At 48.6% G+C, this 27,092-nt stretch overlaps 1 protein-coding gene across 2 annotated transcripts in view; it reads right to left on the reverse strand.

Annotated features, from left to right (window-relative positions):
- Positions 1-27,092, reverse strand: part of disp (RND transporter family member dispatched) — a 481,275-nt gene that overhangs the window by 71,933 nt on the left and 382,250 nt on the right. For both annotated transcript variants that reach the window (XM_050191005.3, XM_050191004.3), the window contains exons 5-6: positions 16,178-16,317; positions 11,403-11,526 (exon numbers count right to left, since the gene is read on the reverse strand). In XM_050191005.3, the coding sequence (XP_050046962.1) occupies positions 11,403-11,526; positions 16,178-16,185 (132 nt within the window). In that variant the 5' untranslated portion in view covers positions 16,186-16,317. The remainder of the gene's footprint in view (positions 1-11,402; positions 11,527-16,177; positions 16,318-27,092) is intronic.

Consider the following 27,092-nt stretch of genomic DNA (forward strand, 5'->3'; position numbering starts at 1 on the left):
ACTGCGCAACACGGAATGTTTCTTAGGCGATACAAGTTCCACGTGTTCGTCTTACGGCGAATGTCATATGTCACATTACTGACGTCATTCGTTCAGACTCAAGGAAAACAGAAAAGCGAAACTGCGAATTTACATCAGAGGCACTGCATAAAGGGGAAAAAACCGTCTCACGTCACCACGCTAGGCTACCGCGGAGTGGGCTTGAACAGGGCACACGCCGTATAGCTGACAACACGGCTGTCACCATTCTGCACGAAGCGACGGGCGAGGAGGACACTGAGACACCCTAGTTGCATAAAATTAGCAGACTCAACCGTAGTTGGCATCTACGTAGTGCGAAGCATCACGCGAATCATTGCAGCACGAGACACCAACGCGCGTCGAGCTGGCGAGGCCCTAATGGTCGCGAGATGCGCTTTGTCGTTTTCTTATTGCCTATTTCAATACATCTAATAAAGAAACAAACGAACACACGAACGAACGTATTCCTTGCCGCGCCCCCGCTCTGCTACTGCATATAAACCTTCAGGCACATCAACGCTGACGAAGAATAGCACCGTAGCTTCTTCAGGCGGGGCCATTTTGGTTGACGCGCCCACTTGGCGAGAATCGCTGCAGCGCGAGGCGCCAACGCGCGTCGAATTGGTGGAGCCCTAGCGGCCAGAGACACGCTCCGTCATTTCCCTATTGCCCAGAGTTTCAAGGCGCCAAGGAGAAACCGAACCGGCAAAACCAGCGCGACGCTCGTTCGAGTCACACCGGCCAAAAGGGCCCGACGTCGGAATGATTCGACGCTCGCTTTGCGCCGCGAATCAAGGCCACGCGTCGAAAGAGGAGACGCTCGCACAGGCTGATTCTCGACCAGTTACCTCAGAATTCCCATCACTGACTGCAGATGGCGGTAGTTGTCTGCTCGTTGACCCACGAAAACGACGAGATACATACACGCCATACACACACAGAGAGACAAAAAAAATCTCCCTTGACTGGGAAAACAATGCTTGGAATTAAAATGTCCAAGGACAGTGTCGATCAATGCAAATGTACTGAGGACCTTACAGCTTATAACTTCACCATTCCTGACACTTAAACGTTCGCTTCGGCTATCTCAATTACAGCTCAACTACCACAGGAGCTAGCTACAACCACCCACTGTTCATTTCTCCTAAGGATTGTTACTCCACCCCTGGAGTTGCGGAACACTGCATTTTTTTTTCATTGAGGAAGTTTTACTGATTTATAAATTGTGTGGTACCGATCGTCGCAGCCGAGCTTATGTAAGACTTGCCTTGTCATTTACCGCGGCGACGTACTTGGCTTGGATGTCGGGCTCTGTGGAACTTTGTCACCGTTATTATGCGCCATGCATGTTTATGTATACGTACATCTGACAAGTTCAAATTTATTCAGTCACAGATTACCTAACGAAAACAGTACCTCATTATTATTATTACTGTCGGAGGTCTCAAAGGACCGCAACGCAGGGAAATAAAGAGGCCCACGCACGCACACAGGAACGTGCACACGAGCTTGCTCTTCACCGCGGGCATGTGCAGCCTTTTCTGGATTCTGCCACTTGTAAAAGACATGGACAACTTCCCCCCAAGCGCTGAGGGGCCAACTACATGGCTACCGTACATAATCGACGAAAAAAAAAACGAAAACAAAAAACAAGCAGCAATACAGGTAACGACAAAAATACAACACGCACAAGAAACTCTCGGGGCGACTTAACAACAAATCTCGTCCGCACGTACGCCACACACTCTGCAGAGAGGCGAACGGAACGAACTCTGGCATTCAATCGGCCCATCAACAAGCTCAACGTCGCCGCGAGGGTCGAACAGACTGGGGAAAAGGAAGAATGCCAAAAACTGCCTAACAGGGTGGGGAAAACGGGGGCGCATTTAGAATGCCGCGCGCGGTTCCGAACTCGGCTCAGAAGCAAGCCAAGCCGGGCAGCTTGTTTGCTCGCACCCCCACAGGAGCTGAGGAACGAATCTATCTTCGGTATTCACGGATGGGGGTGGGGGGGGGGAGGCATGCACGTCCGATGCATGCCCGGACTTGCAAAACAACCCCGGCAGTGGCTTTGCGCACCCTTTTCCCCGAGTCTTTTTACATATGCCTTCGTTTTTTCTTTCGTTTTTTTTTTTTTTTTTCGCGCTCTTTCCAAGCACGGCGCGAGAAAGAAGGAGCTCGCGCTAAAGGAAAGCGATCTGGGAACCGAACAGTTGGGGGCACCGGTTATTTTCCGAGCATTCCCCAAGGACGCGAGTTCTTGTGTCTCGGCTGAAGAAGACGGCTAGGCATTTCGAACGCTCAGTACAGTGAGTACACCCTCGTTGATGCGAGTGTCGCGCTACTGATGAGTAATTGTCCCAATAAACTTCCCATAGCACGCACCTGCAGTACTGAAGGTTAGGCAGGTTGCAACGCTCGCGTGCAGATCTCTCTCTACAACATGTCTTGTAGCATAAACGCTGCATTTTCTTCGGGACGTGAAACAGCATTAAAGGGCAGACTGCTCAATTCTTCCTTATTTCATTCGGCGGAAAAGGGGCTGATTGCTTAGCGGAAAATAAAAAGGCCAAACTTTCCTGCTATCTTAAAACTCGCGCCGGAATTTAAGCGCTGGTGCGTCAGTGGTATGTCACAAAGTATGAAAAAAAAGGAAAGTTCTGTGTGCACTTAGCGGCATTACGTCGCACCTCCTTGAGGTCTCGGATCCATAATATAAAGCGCGTTCAGCACATTGCAAAGCGTTGTTCAGGGGCTCACTCGACACAAGTCCTGCCTCTCAGAGGAGCGATGTGCAACTTACGGGCCGCTACTGAATGTATATATATATATATATATATATATATGTCGAGTGACCAGACCAGCTTCCCGTACTTCCCACATATACACTTTTTCCCCGCTTTGGCACAGGGAAAGTTCCAGAAACTTGCTTTTTTACGTCTTCGATTCTTTCACGATGCAAAATAATCACTCGGTGTAAACAATTACGTAAGACCCGAGCAGACGACGCCAAATTCCTTGAGGGGCGCGGCGAGATGACGTCGGAACGCCAGGGGTTTAAGCGACGTATCGTCTCCCAAGCAGCTTTAGCGTATCTTACGTAAAAAAAAAAATCCAAAGTCCTTTGTACGGCCTTTAGCGTTCTTTCGCGCGCCTGGCCAATACTGTCCGCTAACTTTCGTTTCACTGTTTCAAAAAAAAGAAAACAGGTATGCTTTACTGCACGCCCTTGCGTTAACGGGCCGGCCTACACAGAATGAGGACGTCAATCACCACGCGTACCGCGCCCGTGTAATACGGATGAGGTGTCACAGCGCGCACTCCCAGGAGCTCGTTTATCATCGTCCGTCAGCAATTCCCGAGTCTTTCGCGCCGTGTCCCAACTTGACCCGGCCTCGATGGCTCCGAGTTTCCCACGTGCATAACAAGCATGCTGCAGTAAACGTACATATAGGGTGACGGCGTGAAATTATAATCGCGGACAAAAAAAAAAGAAAGAAAGGAGTGCTGGCCAACGTGGCGCACAGTGCTCCAGTGATAGGTTGAGCAATTGCCTAGATCCGCCGCTCAATTGGGAACCTCCCTCTTGTTCTTTGCACGCTGCTAGTGTCCTCTCCCTTTTCTTCTCTGTTTTGTTCTACTTAACCTCTTCCCTCGGGGTAGGGTAGCAAACAGAACGCGTGACAGGTTCACCACCCTTTCCATTCGCCATTGGCCAATTTTTATGTCCGCTACAACGACCTCCAAATTACCCCTGTCTTGCGCTAGCTGATTCCAACCCGCGGCTGCAAATTTCCCCATTTCGTCACCTCACCTAATTTTCTGCCGTCCGCGACTGCACGTCTCCTCCCTTGGCCCCCATTATCTAACTCTAGTGGTCCGCCGGTTATCTGCACTACGCATTACATTGCCTGCCCAGCTCCATCCTTTTCTCTTAATGTCAACTAGAATATCGGCTATCCCCGTTTGCTCTCTAATCCACACCGCTTCTCTTCCTGTCTCTTAACCATTACCCGGTCCAACCTGGTTAACCTTCCTGCCTTTCCTTCTCTCTTCCCCCTTTCTTTTCCTTCGCCTCATTTCGCGCCTCCAAAGAACGTCGCCATCTTACTGTTGTTCACCACTCTCCCCACTGTTCTCTTCCCGCTTTCTTTCTTCTAGAATGCGCCAATACGACGCCTCTGCTGGTAAGCTAATCGCATCTGACATCTTTATGTTACGAATAACTCTCTCTCCCTCGCTCGTCAGCTTCCTATTTAGGTCATGAGTGTAGCTGTTCAGTGTTGGGGCTAGATGGTACCACGCGGCTTCATTTAGGCATAGCGCACGAAAACCGAGGACAAAAGGAAAGAACGAAGACGCACTCATGCCCACACTCTACGGGTTTATGCGGAGTGGACATGAAGAATGTATGGATCTCATTTTTTTTGTTCTTTCTGAGAGTTAAGCTATTACTCTCCCTACACACATATATAGCCGCGTGTGTCTATTCCCTTTGTCCTCATTTTCTTTCTGTGTGTGTGGCCTAACCACACAAATTCCTCTTTATCTTTTTTTGTTTCACTCGCGTAGAGGTAGTTCTCCAGCAAACAACAGCGCTATACAGGAGGCCCGGCCGCGGCGCTTGGCTCCCTACGCTGACGGTCATCTGCATACTAATCTTGAAACATAATATGCAGCACCGTCACCCTGAAAACCAAGCCACTTGTCATAGGGTTTATTAAAAAAATTACTAGAGGGGACCCAAACGCTAGCGTCTACGGAAGCTGCAATCCTGTCGCTTCAGCCAACATGGGAATGACAAACGATATATGGATTAGCTTAGGAATGGTACTAGTCTAGTCTTCGTCTGTTTAACTTCAAATGGCTTTGAGAGATCGCAGATTAATAACTTTCAACAGGACACTGCGTCATAAATGCAAGAATTCGTGCGAAATTTCAGTGCGAGCAAGCGTGCACCATCATCATCATTACCATCGTATCGTGCCATTTGACATGCGCGCCGCTTAGCGTCGGTACTTACAAACTTTGCATTGCAGTTCCGTTACATTCCTTCAGGTGTCCCGACATGTAGCAGTTGTATATACGCCTCGTGCACCGCCTATAGAGGCGCCACTGAAAGCCACCTAGCGGACGCTTCCAACAGTACACGCGGGAGCAGTAGCAGACGACAACCCTTTGCAACAATTAAGGATGGCTGAAGTTCGCGGCTGCGATTTCTCCTTTGTTCGGGTGCCAGGCTGCTTCTTCTGCGGTGACAGCTGTAGGGATGATGCTGACCTCTGTGCGAGCGGGTATGAACACGATGTTACCGGTGTTTGGGACAACATGGTCCACATACGTGCAAGGTGTGTCCCGCAGACAAACACCATGAACCCCGTTTACATGACGTGGAGCTCATGTTGACTAGCCGATAAATTGTGTTGAGTGATGTGATCTCTCCATGGTTTTTTTTTATTCTACCCTTGCCGCAATGCTGCTTCTGTACCTGAATAATAAGCACCCGTCGTTAGTGCAGATTTATATCAAACAAATCCGCACGGTGCAATCTCTGCATATGCCGTTGTGATTTTTCTGCCGATGAATACATGTGACATCGCCGAATAACTGCAGTCGAAGTCGCCTCAAGAAGAGTAATTGCCAATTTATTGATGGAAACGCGTACACTAGCCAACGAAGTCACCAAACACACGGGTTAATAAAAGCGCGTGTTAGTGCTGTACCACCGATGCAATTCTGCCGCATACGCCGATGAACTACCGTTCCCGCTGCAGTTTGTGCAATTTTAAATTCCCCAAGGGAGCTGCTTGGAAACGTACAAAGCTAATGACTGACTAGCTTTTCAGTACTTTTTTATATTACTAGAGAGAGGTGCCACATGATATATTTAAAGGCAGAGCAGCGCCAGTCAAAGTAGATGAGCGCTGGCGGCAAGGCCCGGTTTAGTCGTCTGCAGCTTAAGTATAAGAAAGAATTTAGTTGAGTACAAAACTTACATGCAAGAAGGGACTACGTTGTGAAACAAACAAATCACTCGGCGTGTTAAGGTTGCTCAGGCAGCATCGAGGTGTGATGACTTCCCAAACAAGACGCGAACTTTTCAGCGAGAAATGGAACAAAAATACCATGTGCAGCAGCTATTAGCAATTCTCGCCCTCAACTACATATTTTCTAAACACATTTCCGAAAACGCAAACAATATCTAAGATGCCCTCGGGCGAAAAGAATAAAACTGTTAAGGAAGCACTTCCTTGGTATCATTCCGATAAGACACATTATATAACCTTTATAGATATAGATTTATAACCTTTACAAACAAGGCAGAGTGAAAACTTCGCAGCTTAATAGAATCGACAAGAGTTATACATGGGGAAACTAGCAACAGTTAAACATGTGCAAAGCCACACATAAAATAGATGTAAAAACATGAAGTGCGCGACAGCTGGTGCGAGGATTTACCGCGCCACATGAGACCAAGAATTTCAGTTCTTGCAAACTTCAGTGGCTTTAACATACAACGCAATGCGCTCGTGCAGTCGTGCTGCCTAGCTAGCGCAACGCGGTAAAGAAGTGGAAAACAATACAAGCGGCAAACAGCATTCCGAACTTTAGCGAAATGCCTTTAAACCTCATGCTGCACTGCAGACGAACTTCATTGCTCACGCGTCTAACTATGATCGAGCGGAAAAAGCACCGACGAGACAAAAGAAAGGATGACAACAAGAAATTTTCCTTCGAAGCGACGATCCATTTTTGCTACCGTTGCTCCCGCTGATGAGGCTTTGCCGGGAATGATTAGAACCGTATCGCCGGCACGTTTTCACCGGTATTTGAGCCCCCCACCCTGCAACAATTCTTCTTCGACATTCCCTGAAGCTTTGGCCACCCCACACGTGCGAATGGTGTTGCCTATCTTGCTCTGAAAACGTGAATAAGACAAAGAAGAACGATCAACGACACAACAAACTACGGCGCGCGCGCCAGGCTCCTCTCCCGCGTGTTCTGCGCAAGGCCGCCACCAGAGGCGCGTCCGTCGGCGTGCACGGCGCGTATAGCAGTTGTATGCTGCATTTAGGCGAACCTGGTTAACTCAAACACGCTACGCGACTATTTGTCACCATCCCGTTTCGAAGGGGATGCCCACAAAGCATCATTGTCATCATCATCAACAGCAACGTACCGTGCCAAGAGTCAAGGCGTGTGACATGTGCGCCACGTAGTCTGTATACCTGTGTTTACTCTTCGGTACAGGTCAGAACATTCATTCAGGACGACCTCTAAGCTTTTCTCTGATAACAAATACCTCTCTCTCTCTCTAGTTTTCTTCGGTACACGTTATGACACATGCTCGCAAGGTACGAACCGCTGCTGAAGAAGCGAAGATGCTACGCGCGCGGCTGCAACTAGGCAACATTGGGCTCAGCAGGCCGCTGTGCAGAGAGCAGGACAAGCCGCAGCTCGCAGTGACTTTTTTGTTTTCTTTTTTCGGTTCCGCGTGGCCTTGTTAGTGGAAGCCGGTCGTTGACCGATAAGCCACATACCGGAGCACAGTAATTACTTTTGGAACAAACTGGTCAGGCAGTGGCCGAAAACACTACACTTTTAGTGAGGTGTCTAAGCGATGATGACGGCGATGACACTCTCGAAATTTTGTCTTTCTTATGTTTTAATGGTTCCTGCTACTACTACACGACCATCTTTTAACTACAGCGTTAGGTTACCCCTGCCGTGGCGAGTCAATACTCACATTGCGAAAAGGGGAAGACGACTCCCCAATATTCTAAAACGGGACCAGATCTCAAGATCGTGCTTGGCCTACAAAAAGCGCCTTTAACAACAACATGCTCTTCGGTAATTCCAGAGTCCCTTATTACTTTTTTTAAACACTGTTGTTCATTTTTGGTGAACTGAAACCACTATGCTTCCCGAAATAACTACTCATCCTCCGCAACCATGTTATCAACAACAAACAGCCACAAACCCCACTCTCTCACTCAAGTATAGTTCTTTGCTCCAAGCCATTGAACTCTGAAACTGTTCTTCTGATGAAACGCCCACGCTTCTTCTACAAGATATTTTTTCCGAGATGCGTTAAATGATATTGTATTTGTTTACAATGCCCTTACGATCTGTACACGTGTGGTACGATAGCGTTCCTTATTTTCTTTTCATCGCGTAGTCTTCGTACATAAGGCGCAATTGTCTTAACGTCCTTCATCAAGCTTACTTCAATTTTGTATCACCCCCCGTCCGCGGTAATCTTGACGGGCTGCAGTATCGTCATATAAATAAAATAAATTATTAACGTCTTAAAGGACTAAGGTATTTCTTTAGAAACAGCGACAAATGGAGGATCGTTCTTGGTTAAAATAAGGCCAATGTCTCATTCAGCAAGTTTAACGGGGCAGCGTACTGAACATCTACGCCAGTAAAAGAAAGTTACTAAAACTGTCGCCAACTGTAAAAGGGAACAGCTGTCGTCGAAATCAATAAATACTCGCCAAATTTAGCGATTTTATCGCTAAGTTAGCAACACTGCCACGTACCATCGGGAGTAACATTTCAGAGGGCGGCGTGGTCACTCATTGGCCATTTTTGCGTCTCTTCTGCCAATACTAAGCGTCCTTTCACAGTAAGAGTGGGTACTTCGCCAGGGACAGAAGGGTAATTTTTGATTATTTTTATTAATGAAAGGACCTTAAAGGATAGACTGACTCATTTGTGTGGCAGAAGTTGCCAAACTAGCTCGCACGGCGAAAATCTCGAAATGTGCCATGAACACAAAATGCAGTCAGAGACAAGGATTACGTTCTGCGCATGATTCCAAAAAGCCACACAACATAGGAAATCACACATGTACAGCTGCATGAATAAATAAATAAATGTACCTGGAACTGTCCGCGAAGATATACAGGAGTTCATAGCTTTGTATACGAACGGAAACAACCCGCAAGTATAATCCACACATTACGTACTACAGAACTGCTTAGCAACGTACATCCCACCTATATCATGTGTAGCATTGTGACTTTTGTATTTGAGGACACTAAGGTTTAATGTAAACCTAAGATGGTCGGTATTTTATGAGAAAATTTTCAAAAGCGGCAAGCGTTTTTCTCTGCAACGCGACTATTCATCTATTAGGGCGAAAGGCTTAAGTACGAGTCGAAAAATTCGTTGACCGGCGTTATCGAAAAATTGGCCGTCCGGCGTTATGGCACCAAAATTTATAGTGCCACTCAAGACCATTGGTGGGAGTCGAACACTTTACCTTTGATGGGACTGAAATTCAATGGCACCAAATCGGTGGTGCTACCATCGATGGTCGAACCCACAAATGTGATGTTAATTAAGGCGAAGTTAATTAAGGCTCAGTTATCAAGAATCCAAGACCTTTGGCGGAATTCGGACCTTCGATATTTGGTGTTAATTAGGGCGAATTAAGGCACAGTTAAATAAGATATAATTAAGGCGCTCGAACCCCCGACCTTCCGTGGGAGAAAACAACTAATAGGAAGTAACAGCGCCTTCCAATGAGAATGTTAAGTAATTTAATGAACGTCTCATGAGTGCGCAGGCTTTTCGCCCTCATCATCTTTAGTGTATGCTAATGTGACTGTCAACTTTTAATGCGGTCAAACTTCGTATTCATGTCAAGAATCGCTTTAAAAACACGTCCATGTCATCTCATCTACGCGCGGAAAGCTTGCCGCAGGTTTCCTATCGTCGTCCAGGTGCAACAGGCGCTGAAATGCGACACGCGCGTATATTTACATGGCCTCCGATATCGGATGGCGAGCGCGGTGACAACCAGCGCGTGTTGCCGGATCTCGGAGGTTATCATATTAAAATAAATAAATAAAAAATGCAGCACTTCCAACGAGTTGGAATCTATATACACTGATGCTTTCTGTGCGTGCATAAAGAGTCGAAACACGAGTTTGTGCTTATGGAATGTACGCCCAAAGTGACACGGAAGGCATTCAGCCATTGTAGAGAGGCTAATGCAATGCCGTCGACGCTGCCAAGGACGCGCGTAGGCAAGCATTGTGGTTCTGTCAAATGCGTAAGCATTCCTATGCCTACCCAAGGAGGAAACGTGTCCGTTCTTCCGTCACGTAATACGATCGCCTTCAATATAGGGCCTGCAGCAGCGAGCGAATTCACCTTCGTGCTGCCTCTCGCTTCAACGCGAACTAAGCAGCGGGAACACAGGCTCGCTCGGCTACGCCATACGCAGCCACCCCCGGAGTACGGTTGGTCACGGTTGATAGTGGTTCGACGCGGGTGGATAAGGCGCTAAAGAGGTAACTGCACGTAATGATCGGAACGTGGTCGGCGCACCTGGCGCCGCCAGCTGCAGTAGTTTGCTTGCGTCATCAATTCACCTCGCGCCGCCGCCGGCAGGAGTTCGCGTCGCCGCAGAGCTTTCGTAGGTACTGGCGGGGTCAACTTTCAGAACATTTTATTTATTTATTATACATACTTTGATAACGACACCGGGCTGCGTGGAGACGAGCAAGTGGCACAACGCTTACGCATACTTAGGCAACTCCCGGAGGAGTTTCTGCGTGATTTTCTTAAAGCGATTTCGCCGTCGCGGTGCTCCGAGGAGGCACATGACGTAACAATGTGCGCCTCGCCGCGGATATTTCTCTCTCTCTCGCTCCTTAGTCACTACTGCGCATGCGCCACTAGTAGCACCGAGCCACAGGTGTCCTGCCGCTGCGCAGCGCCGCGCCTTTCCGCCGCCGTATTGTATGACGTCACACCACGTTCCTCGTCGTTGCCTCGCCTCCGCTCGCTTCGCCAGCTGCGTCGCATGCCTGATAACATGTCGGAGGATTGAAAAGGAAAGCTCGCGTGCGCCGCAACCACAGTTGAGGTGGAAGTATGGACGGCGACAATTCTGATAAGCAGGAGGAGGCCTCGAATCGACATAGGAACGAGATGAAGAGGAAACGAATCGCCCAGGAAACAGACGAACAGCGCGCCGAACGACTGGCTAAACGCCGCAACATAGCTAGACAACCAGACTAACCTCGACTTGCAATCAAGATTAACCAAGGCTAACCATGCTATGCCTTAGCTTTCGTTACGTATATCCTGGCATAGCCGAGCTAAGCCACTGCCAATTTTTTCTGTTCCCCCACACGGCCGGCGCCGCCGCCTCCACTGATGCGAGCGCCGTCTGGTGGCGGTGCAAAGAACCGGGCAGCACGCATCCCGCGCTGCGATTGGCTGGCCTACTCGGCTATAGGTAACAGTCCCGCCGCAGCACCCACGGCCACGAAAACCCGGCGAGGTTCGCAAAGAAATGCTTCGCTTTTCAATACTTCGCAAAAAAACCCCACCGGATCGAGGCTTCGCGGGCGACTCACCCTGAGAGGGTCCGTGAAGCTGGGCAGCTCCCAGAGGGTGAGCGAGGCCACGATGGCCGTGGTGGCCAGCGAGAAGACCACGAAGATCACCAGGCTCGGGTGGTTGGCCACTTGGCGCGAGTACCTGCAGTGCACGCGCACGAATACAGTTATACAACACAAGCCAAGGGGGAAAAATCCGGCAGAATTCACATCCCAATGACTGCCGACGTTACTGCAATTAGCATCCAAGCAATGTAGCGACCGATACACCGCATTGCCACCGCTGAAAAGAGCTATTTATATGAGCCGTGTATTACAGCTGGGCTCCTTTTGGCACTTAAATAATGCTGATATTTATTGGCATCCGCTTTGAAACGGGGCAGATACAAACGGACACCTAGCCTGCTTGATTTAATCAAGTTTTACCACGACTGTCGCCATACAGCTGTTTGCCTATCTGATCTCGATCTTAACTTTCAGATTTAAACCCTCTATCAGCCCACTGTACCATTAGCTACACTTCCAATGACTCCGGTTCTACCAGTCTCTGCCTTTCTTTCCCACGAATACCCTAAACGTCTCTTGCTAATCTCGACTGCTGAACGGTTAATCATTCCATCTTTGAATACCAATGCTTCTGGAAGGTGGCCACTCCCTACGAGTCCCTACGAGCACGCTGCGCCATCTAGCGGTGCGCCCGTGAAGTCCGCAACAAGTCCCCCCCTCCTTCTGTGTGGAGTCAGAGATTCGTGGCGCGCTGGTGCGAGCTAGCTGACGCTGAGTAAATATTCCTCGCTGCTCGCGGGCATTCGCCGCGCAGCTCTAAAGAGTCGGGATGCTATGCTTGAGAAACCCGTGTGACGCGGGGTCGATTCATCCCAGCACCAGATAAATTTTAGAAGACTATTTTCTTCACTTGAAGAAAGGCGTAAAGATGCTATAGGCTGAGACGTCCAAAGTGACTGCAAAACTGTTTGTTCCGTTATATTACGTGTGCAAGCGTGAAATGTTCAGCTGCCAGTTAAGCAGTATCTATCCTTCGCTACAGCAGCAGTGTTTCCTGCTGGAATTTCTTTTTCGCAATATGCATTCAACATTAAGACACAAACCAGCTCAGGTACAAAGCTTTTTCATGCGTACGATCAGCCGGTTTGCTATCGGCCAGCTCGTTATAGCAGAAGCTAGAAACTGCCGCAAGACTTCTCCTTGTTAAACCAATAGTTAGAAACTGGATACGCAGTTTCATTTATTTTTCGCAAGCGCTAAACATTGCTTTCGCTGGGAACCGCATAACCATATGCGAATCCGCCACTCGAAAGCCGCTTAAGAAAATTGCCCCGAGAATTTCCGGCCATATCGAGTCACAAACTTCTTTCCGGCGACGCAAAGCCTCCATAGCGCTTAAGACCAATAATAAAAAAAAAGGTTCTGCGGTATATACACAGCTCTCGAATTGCACTTTGGTGAAATTGGCCGGAGAATTGCCCCGTATCGAGTCAAGCAGACTTTCGCAGCGGAAACAGATATTCTATAGTGTGCGCGCGCTCGTGTCTGCATACGTTGTTAAAACGACAATTTGCCCTCCCGAGTCCAAGAGCGTGGGTGGAGCCTTCGGAACGTCGTACGTATGAGCCTCGAGCTTTTGCGAAGTAAACAGGACTTTTAATTAGAATCGGGGTGCGCCGGACGATCGTATAGAAGGTCCCCGGGTAGGGGAAAACTGAAGTAGATATACCAAGCTTCGGACACTGAACTTGGCTCCCGCGAAACTGCAAGACTATTTTTTTTTTCTTTCTTTCTCTTATCTCGCTTGTAAAAGGCACAGCTCTCTTGGGCGTCACGGCAAGAGAAATAATTAGGGAGGTTTAGCTTGGCGCATTTTTCGTATTTATATCAGCTCAGTGTCGCAGCAATTTAATTGAATTGTGGGGTTTCATAAGACGGCACACAGACACTCACGGGCACACTAACTCGCTGCAACACTCAGTTCTCAGGGTGAGATGGAGCTTTCGGTGAGCGATGAAGGATGTGAGTGTACATGGGTACGAGCAGAAGTCAGTGCCGGTGAGCTTTAGCAGACGTGAGCATGCAGTTCCAGTGTGACCATGCATGTGAGTGTACATGGGTACGAGCCGGAGTCAGTGCCGGTGAGCTTGAGCAGACGTGAGCATGAACAGTTCCAGTGTGACCAGGGTGAGTGACATGGGTACAAGCCGGAGTCAGTGCCGGTGAGCTTGAGCAGACGTGAGCATGAACAGTTCCAGTGTGACCAGGGTGAGTGTACATGGGTACGAGCAGGAGTCAGTGCCGGTGAGCTTGAGCAGACGTGAGCATGAACAGTTCCAGTGTGACCAGGGTGAGTGTACATGGGTACGAGCCGGAGTCAGTGCCGGTGAGCTTGAGCAGACGTGAGCATGAACAGTTCCAGTGTGACCAGGGTGAGTGTACATGGGTACGAGCAGGAGTCAGTGCCGGTGAGCTTGAGCAGACGTGAGCATGAACAGTTCCAGTGTGACCAGGGTGAGTGTACATGGGTACGAGCCGGAGTCAGTGCCGGTGAGCTTGAGCAGACGTGAGCATGCAGTTCCAGTGTGACCAGGGTGAGTGTACATGGGTACGAGCCGGAGTCAGTGCCGGTGAGCTTGAGCAGACGTGAGCATGCAGTTCCGGTGTGACCAGGGTGAGTGTACATGGGTACGAGCAGGAGTCAGTGCCAGTGAGCTTGAGCAGACGTGAGCATGCAGTTCCACTGTGACCAGGGTGAGTGTACATGGGTACGAGCAGAAGTCAGTGCCGGTGAGCTTTAGCAGACGTGAGCATGCAGTTCCAGTGTGACCATGCAGGTGAGTGTACATGGGTACGAGCCGGAGTCAGTGCCGGTGAGCTTGAGCAGACGTGAGCATGAACAGTTCCAGTGTGACCAGGGTGAGTGACATGGGTACAAGCCGGAGTCAGTGCCGGTGAGCTTGAGCAGACGTGAGCATGAACAGTTCCAGTGTGACCAGGGTGAGTGTACATGGGTACGAGCAGGAGTCAGTGCCGGTGAGCTTGAGCAGACGTGAGCATGAACAGTTCCAGTGTGACCAGGGTGAGTGTACATGGGTACGAGCCGGAGTCAGTGCCGGTGAGCTTGAGCAGACGTGAGCATGAACAGTTCCAGTGTGACCAGGGTGAGTGTACATGGGTACGAGCAGCAGTCAGTGCCAGTGAGCTTTAGCAGACGTTAGCATGCAGTTCCAGTGTGACCAGGGTGAGTGTACATGGGTACGAGCCGGAGTCAGTGCCGGTGAGCTTGAGCAGACGTGAGCATGCAGTTCCAGTGTGACCAGGGTGAGTGTACATGGGTACGAGCCGGAGTCAGTGCCGGTGAGCTTGAGCAGACGTGAGCATGCAGTTCCGGTGTGACCAGGGTGAGTGTACATGGGTACGAGCAGGAGTCAGTGCCAGTGAGCTTGAGCAGACGTGAGCATGCAGTTCCACTGTGACCAGGGTGAGTGTACATGGGTACGAGCCGGAGTCAGTGCCGGTGAGCTTGAGCAGACGTGAGCATGAACAGTTCCAGTGTGACCAGGGTGAGTGTACATGGGTACGTGCAGGAGCCAGTGCCGGTGAGCTTGAGTAGACGTGAGCATGAACACTTCCAGTGTGACCAGGGTGAGTGTACATGGGTACGAGCAGGAGCCAGTGCCGGTGAGCTTGAGTAGACGTGAGCATGAACAGTTCCAGTGTGACCAGGGTGAGTGTACATGGGTACGAGCAGGAGTCAGTGCCAGTGAGCTTGAGCAGACGTGAGCGTGGACAGTTCCAGTTACCATGAGCACGAACGACGGTTAGTGGCTGTGATTTTTTTAGTGAACGTGATTATGTAAACGTGAGACAGTATGTACCTATGTGAGCTGGAGCAAACGAGAGCATGAGCGTGTGCCGGTTAATGTGAATGGAAGAAGTGACTATACATGAACGCGAGCGAGTGCAGACGACTGCGAGCACGCACGACTGCGCGTGAGTACACCGCTTGCGAAAATATTCGCGAGCGAGCAAGAGCGACTACTGTGCCAACCTGAAGTGTGCGCAACCTCCCGCGAAACTGCACAGCGACGTCGTGTGGTGGGAAGGCTCCCGAATAATTTAGACCATCTGGGGTTACCTTAATTACGTCTAAGCACACACGACGTATTTTGCATTTCGGCCCCATAGAAATGTGGCCACCCGTGGTATTTGGGAATCGAGCCCGCGACATTGTGCCCGGCGAATTAATCCAGTGTTTCCGGCGAAGACACTGTCTCAGATTGTTAAAGAATGGGGACTGTAGATTAAAAGAAAAATACGATATTTACTGACTAAGCTTCGCATCCACGGCGGTCATCACAACTTGCCGATGAATCAGCGATGGCATTATTAATTAACAACGTTACTCTAACTATCTATCTAATTATTGACTTTTTGGGGTATGTGGCAACTGCAGAATTGAATCCAGCAAGTACATCAAGAGCGCACACTATACCAAGAAACTTTGTGCCTTGCGCCATTTTCTAGTTAGGTGAACAGAGTCATTTAGATTAGAGGACGCAAACGTCTTGCGTATACGCAAAACTAGAGGCCACGGTACTGCGCATGCGCAGACACCCAGGCTTGGTTGCGCACATGCGCAGCACCGTGGCCCCTAGTTCTTGCGCACGCAAGCCGATTGCGCGTCCCCTAATCTAAGGCTCTCCAATATAACCACATATGCCGCGGAAGGCATTGCTGCTCCAGTTAGCATTTTCGAGCACCGAAACAACTTAAACCCTCACCACTGCATGACGAGCGGTTCGGCCAGAGTCACAGAGTATCTTGTTGCCACTGTCTTCCGACAGGGGCCGCTTTGGTCAGGCGCGCGATGCCCCAGGAGGCGTACCGAGCGGCGACATGAGGAACAGCGGCCGGCAAGTCACTGCGAAGAAAAAAAACGGGAACTCACAATCAGGGTCAACATGTTCAAGGGAGACTGAAAAATAAAACACTCAATGAGATTAGAGTGATAAAGTAGTCTTTCAAAAGTGTATATTGGTTAGTTTAGCAGAAAGAGGCTGATTACTAATGAAGACGAAATGAAGGTCAAACTTTAGTTTCTTGAATTTCGCGCTAGAAGTTAGGCCCCGGTACGCCAGTGTGGCGCCCAGCATTTAAGTCTTTTCCTGCACAAGGGCCTGAAACTGAAACAATGATAGGTTGAGACAAATATTTAAACAGGAAATAATGCAGAACATTTGGACGCACATTAAACGCATTCTTGGATATCAACCCAAGCTGTAAGTACGTAAACTTCCATACAGGTAGATATTTTACTCTAACATATTCGCTACTCGAAGAGATCGGTCGCCACCTAGCGGTCGTGCCGAGAACCAGGCGATACAGGCCCAGGCTTGAAGCGAAACAGGGCCTCCTATCACGGCATGCCCTGAATACATCGTAGTTCTCAAATCGTCGTGATTCAGCAACGCACAAGCTACCCCCCCCCCCCCCCCCCCCCAAGAAAGAAGAAATACCAGGATATCGAAAGACTTTTGGTGTGCGTACAATTATGCGTGACATCGCGGGGGAAAGACAACAATGTATTATTTCATCGCTTCCCGAAAGAAGCAGGCGACGCGTCATCGAAGACCGACATGGATAAGAAACTAGCGCATCAAGCAAAGGTGACTCTCACTATGTTGGTTAATTCGAAACGCTTCCCTCGGACCGAGTTCTTTCTTCCCGGCGAGTAGAACATCACGTGAGAGTTTCAAATCACGCAGTTTACTTTCGTTGAGGCAGGCGCTTTAACAAGTTATAATGATGTGCGCTTAAGCCTCATTTGCTTTTAATGCGAATAGCATTCTTAGCCTACTTCAGTCGTTTTGAGCCTATCTATCTATCTATCTATCTATCTATCTATCTATCTATCTATCTATCTATCTATCTATCTATCTATCTATCTATCTATCTATCTATCTATCTATCTATCTATCTATCTATCTATCTATCTATCTATCCTCTTACGCTGACCCCGTGCCCCAAGCTGTCTGCTTGCTTGAACCACTAAGTATTGTTAGGAATGGCCTGCCGAGTTGCGGACCTGCAGGTTTTCTCAGCCAGGTGCAGCTGCGAGCATTGTGATCTTCCCCGAAGAGAACCAGCGAGGACAGCGCTAACCGACCATGCGCCTCGTTTGGAGGATCGGTGACGACAGCAGGGCTGGGCACATTTGGCGCCCCGTGCATTGTTGGTTAATTTGCCGGGTCGTCATGGCCTCTCTGTTGTAGGGGGCGCCTCCCTGGCAAAAGGGTGCTCTGCATTGCAGAAGGGTTGAAATCTGGGCCAGTTGGTATATACTTGAAGCAAGGTTTGACTACGGGCTAGTTGGAATTGTTGGTATATACTTGAACGATGATGATGAAAACGTTTTATTTAAGGGAAAAGAGGAGGGGAGTTAGGAGAAGGGTGGTCGGATTCTTATTCCGGAATTCCGTTGGCTAAGGCCGCCGCCCTAGCTCTTTCCACGAGAGCTCGCTGGTCCTTGAGGGTTGAGCTGGACAGGGCTGCCTCCCATCCTTCCCACGTTGGCTGTTTTATAGTTTCTAAGGCACTATTAGCCTGGCAGGCCCATACCAGTAAAAAACACAAAGGACAAGATGGTGTGAACCTTTCCTGGTAGATGGTGAACCAGTCGTTGTGGTGTGAACCTCTCCTCTTTTCCTTTGTGTTTTTGACTGGTTTTTTCGTTCAAGGAGCTTTGCAGTACGGGGGCCCCAGGATTCGTCACAGGCTGCCGACGCACGTGGCGACTACAGGAAAGAGGCAGCTCTGGAATTTAGAGGCGCCGGCTGGGGTCGGGCGTGACCATCTGACTACGGGGACGCAAGTCAATAGATACCACGACGACTGCGCTGCAAAGGTCGTGCGGCCTGTGCGGCATGTGTGCGTAAAACCCCTACACCCTTATTTATTTATTTATTTATTAGTACCTCAAAGGCCCCATTGAAGGGGTATTACATGCGTAACTCTCTCAAAGGCGACCACGAGGACTTTCTACGATGACGTCGAACGATGACGTCGAACGGAATGGTTATAAGCGGCTGTTGTCGGCTGCTAGGGTTGTGCTCGTCGCCGTGCTCGTTGTCGTGCTCGAAATGTACTCGTGAGCTGTGTGCTTGGTTGCTGTATGCTTCGTCTTGCGGGCTCCATTTGGAAGCCACGCTAGACTGTCGATGTATGTCTTGTTTAAACTGTAAATAATTTAAATAAATCCTGCTCGCCTAGTTCTGTCGCCACAAGTTCCTCCGATCGTCCTACAAGCCCGACTCCAAAACCTTACAGTATGTGCCCCTGGTCGCGACAGATAGCTGCGAGTTCAGCAGCCGTCGATGATATAATGTGAGACGTCCTGAATTTGGTGATGAAAGATTTTGCGGGAATTGCAACTGCTTCAGCTGAACTTTTGGAGGAGACATAACCATCCGTGTAAATGTGGATGCGTTCTCTGTGCTTCTCATGTAGGAATGAAAGCACGGTCTGTTCGAGGGCGAAAGATGACATCTCCGCTTTCTTTTTGATGCCGATAATGACAAGGGCTTGGAGTGGATGCAGGCACCACAGCAGTAGATATGGTCGTGCCGGAGGCGTCAAGTATGACGGTAAAGTTCCATGGCTGGCGGCAATAGTCCTGCTGAACGCTTAAAGAGGTCGAGCGGCAGGAAGGGAGGCGAGATGATGCTATGGAAATCGTGCAAAGTGCCTGATGAGCATCCTTAACGCATCGGCTTGAACATACGCATTGATGGGGTGAACAGAAATACTGAATGCCTCTACGTAGCTCGAACGCTATTCTCATTGCCGTCTACAGACATCGTGCGATGAAATCTGCCGTATTTTTTTTAGTTTTCTACCGCAGCAACAGCATTACTAATGCGTTAAGCATTAAAACTTTTCTTGAAGACAGCAGCATTGTAGGCCGTTATTAGCGGTTTTAATGTTTCTTTTGTTTCAATATCGCTGTATTGCGTTTGTGGATTATGTTATGTTGACTGTTCTGTTCTGACTATATGTGATAATACATTTACACGTTGTATACACCACTGTTATGATAGACCTGTCAAGTGTAAAAGACATTCAGGTGTACGTTCCCATGACAAGTTGATTTGCCTCGTCCCGGAAAAGGCTGTTACGGTAAGCCTGGGCATCGACCTGTCAAGTGTGAGAAGCGTTCAAACGGGCGTCCCCATGTCGACATAATTGCCCTCTTCTTAGAAACAGCGTCATTCCTTTTATTCCCCGAACTGACACAAAGGGAAGGACGAAGAGAAGACAAACCGAAGGGCCGGAGGTCGTCGACGACAGAACCTGACGAAAGCACCAATACTCCCACATGATCCCGAAAAAGACAGCGAGGACCAAAAGACCGCGAGGGGTTATTTAGGACCGCCCTTGCCACCGTGTGAATCAGAGCCGCTCGAGACTCAGATGAGAGTCACATCTATGCACCAGTGAAGTGAATAGAATCTTTTCTACTTTTTTTTAATCATCACGATGCCCGGCTTCGACGTCGTTTCCTGATTCTTGCGGTGAATACCCATCTCACCCGGTCGAGATCATATCACCGCGACCTCGTGATTAGCTGCGCAACACCACAGCCGCTAAGTCACAGCGGCGGATTGACCAGCTGCGCATCAGAAGGTGTTCATTATTATTATTTGCTGCGAAAACATGCAGTTTTCATACATACAGAAATCAAAAGAACAGAAGGATCAGCCTGGCAATTGAGTGCGAGTGGAAGCAGCACGTACGACGCGTGCATGTAGCAAGCGGTTGATACGGAAACACAGAGATGGGATTAGAGGCAGATGAGTAATAACGTTCCAAAGAAACACACACCGGCAATGTGGGGCATCGTGAAGGTCGGCGGGCTCCGGCTTGATTTCAATCCCCACAGGGCTCTTTGACGCCCACCCGTAGATCTAAGTACGCACGGGCCTCTTTCTATTCCCCCTTTCATCGGAATACGACGGCTGCAGCCGCGAATCGAACCCGCGACCTCGCTCTCAGCGGCAGTAAGAACCCGGCCACCGAGCCGACGCGACTTCATGCATGGTAGAGGGTAGAAAGAACAAGACAGACAACGCAAACTACTATATTATACTATAACTATATCATAAAAAACAAGTCTCTGGAGTCTTGGCATATAACCGCAAGTTCTGCGCGCAAGCTCTATCGAGCGATGCTACATATCTCAGCAGGCTACCCATTACAATGCATCGTTTCTGTAGACTGGTAAAATTGATTTTGAAAAGGGGGGGGGGGGCTCCGAACGTATCATTAAGATCTCGCGACGCGCGAGACAAGAATTCACCCTTATACACAAGAGAAGGCCTCCAGGACCGCGCTTCAGTTGAGAGATCATCTGCCGCTATTAGAAGACGCCGTGCTTGTATATACAGAGCTCGGCCACAAGAACAATGGCGAAGAAGCGGGAATGTGAAGAAACCACTCCATCATGTGTCGACGAGCACGGAGAGAAAGGCGACGGTACAGCTTATAAAGAACGCGTTCGGTTATTTTCTCACGAATCTTCGAAACAGACTAGGCAAAAGAGGGATGGTGGCGCTCCGTAGCGCGCTCGGTTTATTTAAATTCAGCAAAGATCGACAGTTTCGGTCCCTTCACTACAGAGCTCCCGCTACCGGGATCAAAGGTTTCTTTCTTTCTTTTTTTTCGCTGGACTACTAGTTCATCTGTCTCGGATAACGATCCTTTGTGCATTCTTCACACGCAGACCAGCCCACCCTTGAAACAACCGCAAGAAAAAACAAAAAGAACGATATCAAAGCAGTCAGATGACGACAGGACACTTGAAAATTTCTCTGGGAAATTACAGCGTTAACAGGCGCGAGAAATTGCAAACGGCTAGTCTCCTTCACAAGGAAAACAAACCCATCAATGGCCTCAGTTCCTTTTTTGTTGTTATTTCGAATAAACCGCAAAGCTTAGAACGATGAAACGTCCACTCCTTTAGCCCCCTTTGTTACACGGTTCAGCTCCTCCGCAATTTGCCAATCGCGTATCAAAAATGCACATTTGAACAAAGGGTGACCTGAAAAAGATAGGACAACGTAATGAATAAAAAATACACACAATAAAAGAACAAGTGCATCTCACTTTTACTCAGACTGATGTATATGATTTAGGACTGCGATACACGAAAGCAGGGAAATGAAGAAAATAAACAGAAACGAAAGGGAGATAAAAAATACCGCATATATGCGTCTCTTTGTGTGCCGGAAGGTTGTGAGCGAACGCATACCAGAAGTGACCAGCACCGCCACTAGATGGCTGCTTGCGCGTGCTAACGCGACATGCCGCACAATGGCGCAAAGGTAGAGAACAGCCCAAGTGAACAAAAATCGGTGCAAGGGCGCAGAATAGTGTAACCACGTGCTCAGTTCAGACTCTAAATGGGATGTTTTCATGAAATTTTAAACCTATACATAGTATGCACGTAGGTCATTCAACGATACTCCGCGACTTCCGGTTTACGGCAGCGCCATCTTGGGGAACCTATAGGCTATGCGCGCGCCTGTTGATAAGGTACCCCAAGATGGCGGAAGCAGGCGACAGCAGCGGATGTGACGTCACGTTCATACTATGTATATCGCAACATAGTTCAACGTATCATTGTTGGCGCGCTCAAATCGACACCTCCAATTATAGAGGCACGCGAATGCTTATATAAATCTCATAGTAACGTCTTTATTTTTGATATGCGGCGGGCAAGTTTCCCGGTTCTAGGTAATTCAGCAAGCCAATTATTACTTACTATGCTAAAGAAATTTTTACTGAAAATGGTTATTTGCATTTGTCCACTAATGTACTGTAATGGCCAGAAATAAAGGTGGACAAGCTCTTTTAGTTAGCGTTTTTTATGCTATGGCATTTGGGATTTGGGAGAATATAGTGATAACAAAGATGCATAGGATTTTGAACATTATATGCTGGAGTGTGTTACGTGCCACCGCTTAGCTTGAAGGGGGAGAATTCCATCATCGTCATCATCATCATCATCATCGTTGTAGTAGTAGTAGTAGTAGTAGTAGTAGTAGTAGTAGTAGTAGTAGTAGTAGTAGTAGCTCCGGCGGCGCCATATCGACACGCCGAGTCAAACAAGAATGCAAATTGACATGTGCGACATTTCGCACAGCGCGAAAATCAGACACACATATCAGAGCATATCTCTGTGTGGTGCGCAATTTTCGCGCCGTTCAAAAGAATGTATCCACGTTTATTTATTTCAAAGCGGCCGCCATATTGCGTAAGCAGTGGCGCCATCTACGGACATTCGTTGAAGTGGGGCAAAATTAGAAAAAGAATTAAACGAAATAAAAGGAATATGACCCCTCCCGCCATCTGCTGGCAGACGGCATTCTTGCTTCGGCAGGCGCTCCGTGTTGTATGCAAGGTTACGCTCAGAGGCAGTTTTTGGCCGTGGTTATCGCGCTCGCGCTGTCTTTTGGGCATGATGTGGCGTTCTAAGCACGAAACGGTTAGAGCTGTTACTTACTGAAGCGATTTAAATCGGCATGGCCGGTGTTCCTGCTAGCGTTGAGGCGGAAGAAGCACACCAGCGCGATGTTTGCACTCATGTTAATTTGAGCCTACAGACAGCCTCGGGAGATTAGTTGCACATTTCTGAAAATTTGTTTCACGAATGTGACCTTACTGCAGCATACTAACTGTAATTACAAGCTGCGGTTTAGGACCAATGAGTAGTTACAAAACATATGACAATCATTACAGCGTCGTTACCATTCTGCTGCGGAATGAGTAGTGCTGTTTAATCTGAGATACATTCAAACTGCTATCTGTAGATGCACTGCGCGACTACCTCGCTTGTTTGGCGCGGTTTGCGCCCACGAATAAAATAGTTTGGTTAGCAATAACAGCATACCCTACAGTGTGAATCGCACTTGTCGAGTGGCCGAGCGATCGTCAGCGGACTGTGCAATTGTCCGTAGAAGTGACAGATGGTGATTTACGCATCTGTTTGTACTATATAGCGCATGGTCGAAGCATGCGGCATCACTATGCGAGGTCTTATTGCGGCGTGAGCCAGGTTATTTTGTACTTTGTATTTTTTTTTTCAAAAGAGGATGAAAACAAGTTTTTTTTCTACGGCCTTGTTCGTGCCGTCTTCTAACACGCAATCGCACGTATTAGAGAAATTGTGTGCAGTCCTCACAAACAGCCGTCGGATTCTTCTTATGCGATCCCATCTGGATATCACTGATTTACAAGGTAAAAAGGCAACGCCGAAACACAAACTTATACGTGTCACACTGGTTTACCAATCCCAGTGATCGTTGTGTTGAGCAACGAAATCGGCCTCATACAGGGGACTAACATAGACATGTCATACTGATTTTGACTACTGACTTGAAATGCGTGAGGACGATGCTGGTGGCTGACAGAAGGGTTTTATTGCGATAGCAATTATACAGACACTCCAAGCGCATTTCCGCCGTTGGCGTGGGCGTCGCCGTGAGGTTCCGTATAGAGTACAATGACGAAAACATTGTAGCTGCGCGCCCTATACGCTTCATGTGAAGGCGTGCGAGGGGAGCCGACAATGGCGGTTCAATCTCGCCCGCGCGATAAAGGTGAAAGCGGGTAGGAAGCGCGCCGTATTCTGTCGTCCGCGAGGCGTCCAACGTTGCGAGGCACCGGGGGGGGACGGGAAAGTGGGGGGGGGGGGTTCTACTCCGGCTGCAACTGCTTAGGTGGCTGCTTCGCGCAGTCACCCGGCCGTCTCTTGAGAGCGATCTGCGTTGGGGCAAAATCTAGCTGCGTCGGCAGCTCGTAGCGTTGTGACTGCTGTGTGTTTTCAACGCTCACTTTGCGTTGAAGCGATAGACAGCACGAATGCCACTTCGCTCGCTACTGCTGCCGCGTTTCGTCACGCCAACGTTTTGACAGCGAGTTTCAGCGGTCATCGAAGATGTGTTCATGTTTACTTGTGCGCGCGTGACACCATGCTTAATTAATTTAGTAATTGTGCCTATGTTGACAGCTTTGTACGGTCGATAAAATCATTATCCTTACTTCGTTTACCTGACTGCTAATTTGCTATCACAATCGATGCTTCGCCTTTCCAGCGAAACTGCGACATTTTTTGTAATAATTGGTGCTTAGATGTATTGGGATTCCATTGGTTTGGCCGTACACGAGGACTCTTACGCTACAGTTTCCACGCAAAGCGATCAGACATGAGAATACGAATTACAGGCAGGACTGGGCAGGTACCGCTGTTCGAAAAAAAAACTACTTAACACCGTTGGAGCACTGGGTATGCGCCACTCGGTATGTGCTGGCCTTCAATGAATGTCTTTGACGCCAACTTTGGTAACTATAGGTATTTGCCACTCGGAACGTACCACTCTACCACGACGAGAAAGATCCTCTAAATTCCTTCGCTGCTGAGCGGAGTCGAACCCACATCACGAGGGTTTCTCAATGGCAGCAACCAGACCCATTAGTAGGCGGCGCCACAAATGCACTGGGTACGCGCCGATTTTCAATGAACGCCTTTCATGTCAACGCTTTAGCGAGCTGCGCCATGAACGCAGTGGATATGTGCCGCTCTTCAAAGAACCTCTCGCACACTTCGGTCTCCGAGCATATGCCACTCAGTGTGCGGCAAGCGAGGGAACCATACTCAGCGGTCGCATGGTACTGGTACACTACATTTCCCGTCTCGGAGGCCATGCACGGACTTCTTGGCAGTGTCACTAGACGGCGCAGCGCGTCCAGAAATGAGCGCGAGAAAGGAGCCCGGGTGCCACACGACGCGTTTCTCGGCGTTCGTACGCACCAAAGCGTCGTGCATTTCGGAGGCTACGCTCAAGCTTCGCAGCATCGGTGCTAGATGGCACTGAGGGTTCTTAGGGACGCGCGAAAGAAGAGTCCCGCTGCAGTACACGCCTCATAACTTATTTAGACGGTGTCAATACTTTGTCTCAATACATTGCTTCAACGCTAACGCATTACCACAGGCAGCCATCGCTTTTATCTCACTTTGTTACACGGATCGACCATTAAGAACCTTTTAAATCTGGGAATGTGCCGTAGCATAAACACCATGCCACGTGGAGTATGACGTGGTTAATAAACACTGGACTAAAGAAACAAGCCTCTTAGATTGTAACACCGCCCTAATGACGTAAAAACACAAATGTGCGTTCACGAACACACCCACATTCATCCACACTTTGTTTAGAAGTAACGATCGACTGAACCGGACCAAAACACATGCAACCTCGTCTGGCAATAAAATGTTAATAATAAAGGTAGCTCTAAAATTTTTCAATACGTGTACGATGAACAAGCCAAAGGAGAAACCATTTGCGCACTAAGAAGAAAGTTTCCAGGCACATAACTAAAGCCCAAGTACGTCAACAGTCTTATCCTCACTCCATTAGTTGGACATATTAGCTCTAGGTGGCGTCCGTGTCGAACAATTACCGCGTGAGCAGGATTTACTGCTCCTGCTCGAGAATCAGCGCCTATGCTGCGAAGAGCGCCTTCGAAAACGCAGTTCGGTGCAAAAAGAACAACAACAAAAGAAACAAGGAAAGTACACGTACATTTAAGAGGAAGGCGACAAAGCTTAAGTTCTCGGAGGGGATTTGGCGCGGATTAAACTCAAGGGCTCAAGGAAAAAAATGTGCGTAAAGAGAGTGTTGAAGCCAGCTTCGCTGGTTTTTTATTTGCCAGCAGACAAGCCATACGGGACTAAAAGGGACTAAAAGCGCGCGAGTGAAAATAAATATGCCCCACGCTCGGTCAAATTTCTCTGCTTACAGCGCGAACCTGGAGTAGGACGCAAACAAAGAAACTGTATTTACACAAAGCCAATAGTTTGTCAAAGTGCGCAGATTTGAAATTAGAAGAAGGTCTATCATATTGAACAATGGCATCGGGGGAAGCAGCGCCAGGAATGGGGAGTCTGGAGGCTACGGGCGAGAAAAATGAAAGCACCTTACCAAGAAGGCTAAAGGAAAGATGGGCGGTTCTTCGAATCAGCGACTTTCTTTTTTTACGCTGCAAATGACATTCGCGAAATTTGAAGCCGCGTATGAAAAACCAAAATCTCTTCGGTAATCTACGCGGTAGCAACGGCGAAGTACACAGCGTCTCACTTTTTTAATCTAACGACTTTGAAAGATATTGCGCTTCGGGCTACCTTGTTATCGCTCGAATTTCAGAACTTGCCGCAATTTGCAGTGTGCAATGTTCAACAATAAAACATCTCGTATGTTAGGTTGGCCAACTAAGCCGAAAGATTATATATATACAGTGAAACTTCACTTGAACGAACTTCAAGGGACCCCAGGGAAAAGTTTGTTAAAGTGAACGTTCACTAAACTGAAATAAACAAGCGTGCGACAGCTTGTTGCCGTTATGTAAAAACAAGAGAACTGGTGGTCAAATTGTTTATCAACGCATTTATTTGTAGGCTGCCCGGTGTCCAACGTAGGCTGCCCGGAGTCCAGCCTACGTAAAATGTCCCGTTTTTCGTCGAGTGTCAGGCGCTTTCGTTTGCCGCTCATGGTTAACTAGCACGCGCACACTTCCTTGAGGCCAGGACGAATAGGCCTAGTACGGCTGAAGCTGTGGCTGGCTCTGGCTCTGGCTAGCTAT

Source organism: Dermacentor andersoni, chromosome 10 (genome assembly GCF_023375885.2).
Source record: "Dermacentor andersoni chromosome 10, qqDerAnde1_hic_scaffold, whole genome shotgun sequence".
In the NCBI taxonomy this organism is placed as follows: Eukaryota; Metazoa; Arthropoda; class Arachnida; order Ixodida; family Ixodidae; genus Dermacentor; species Dermacentor andersoni.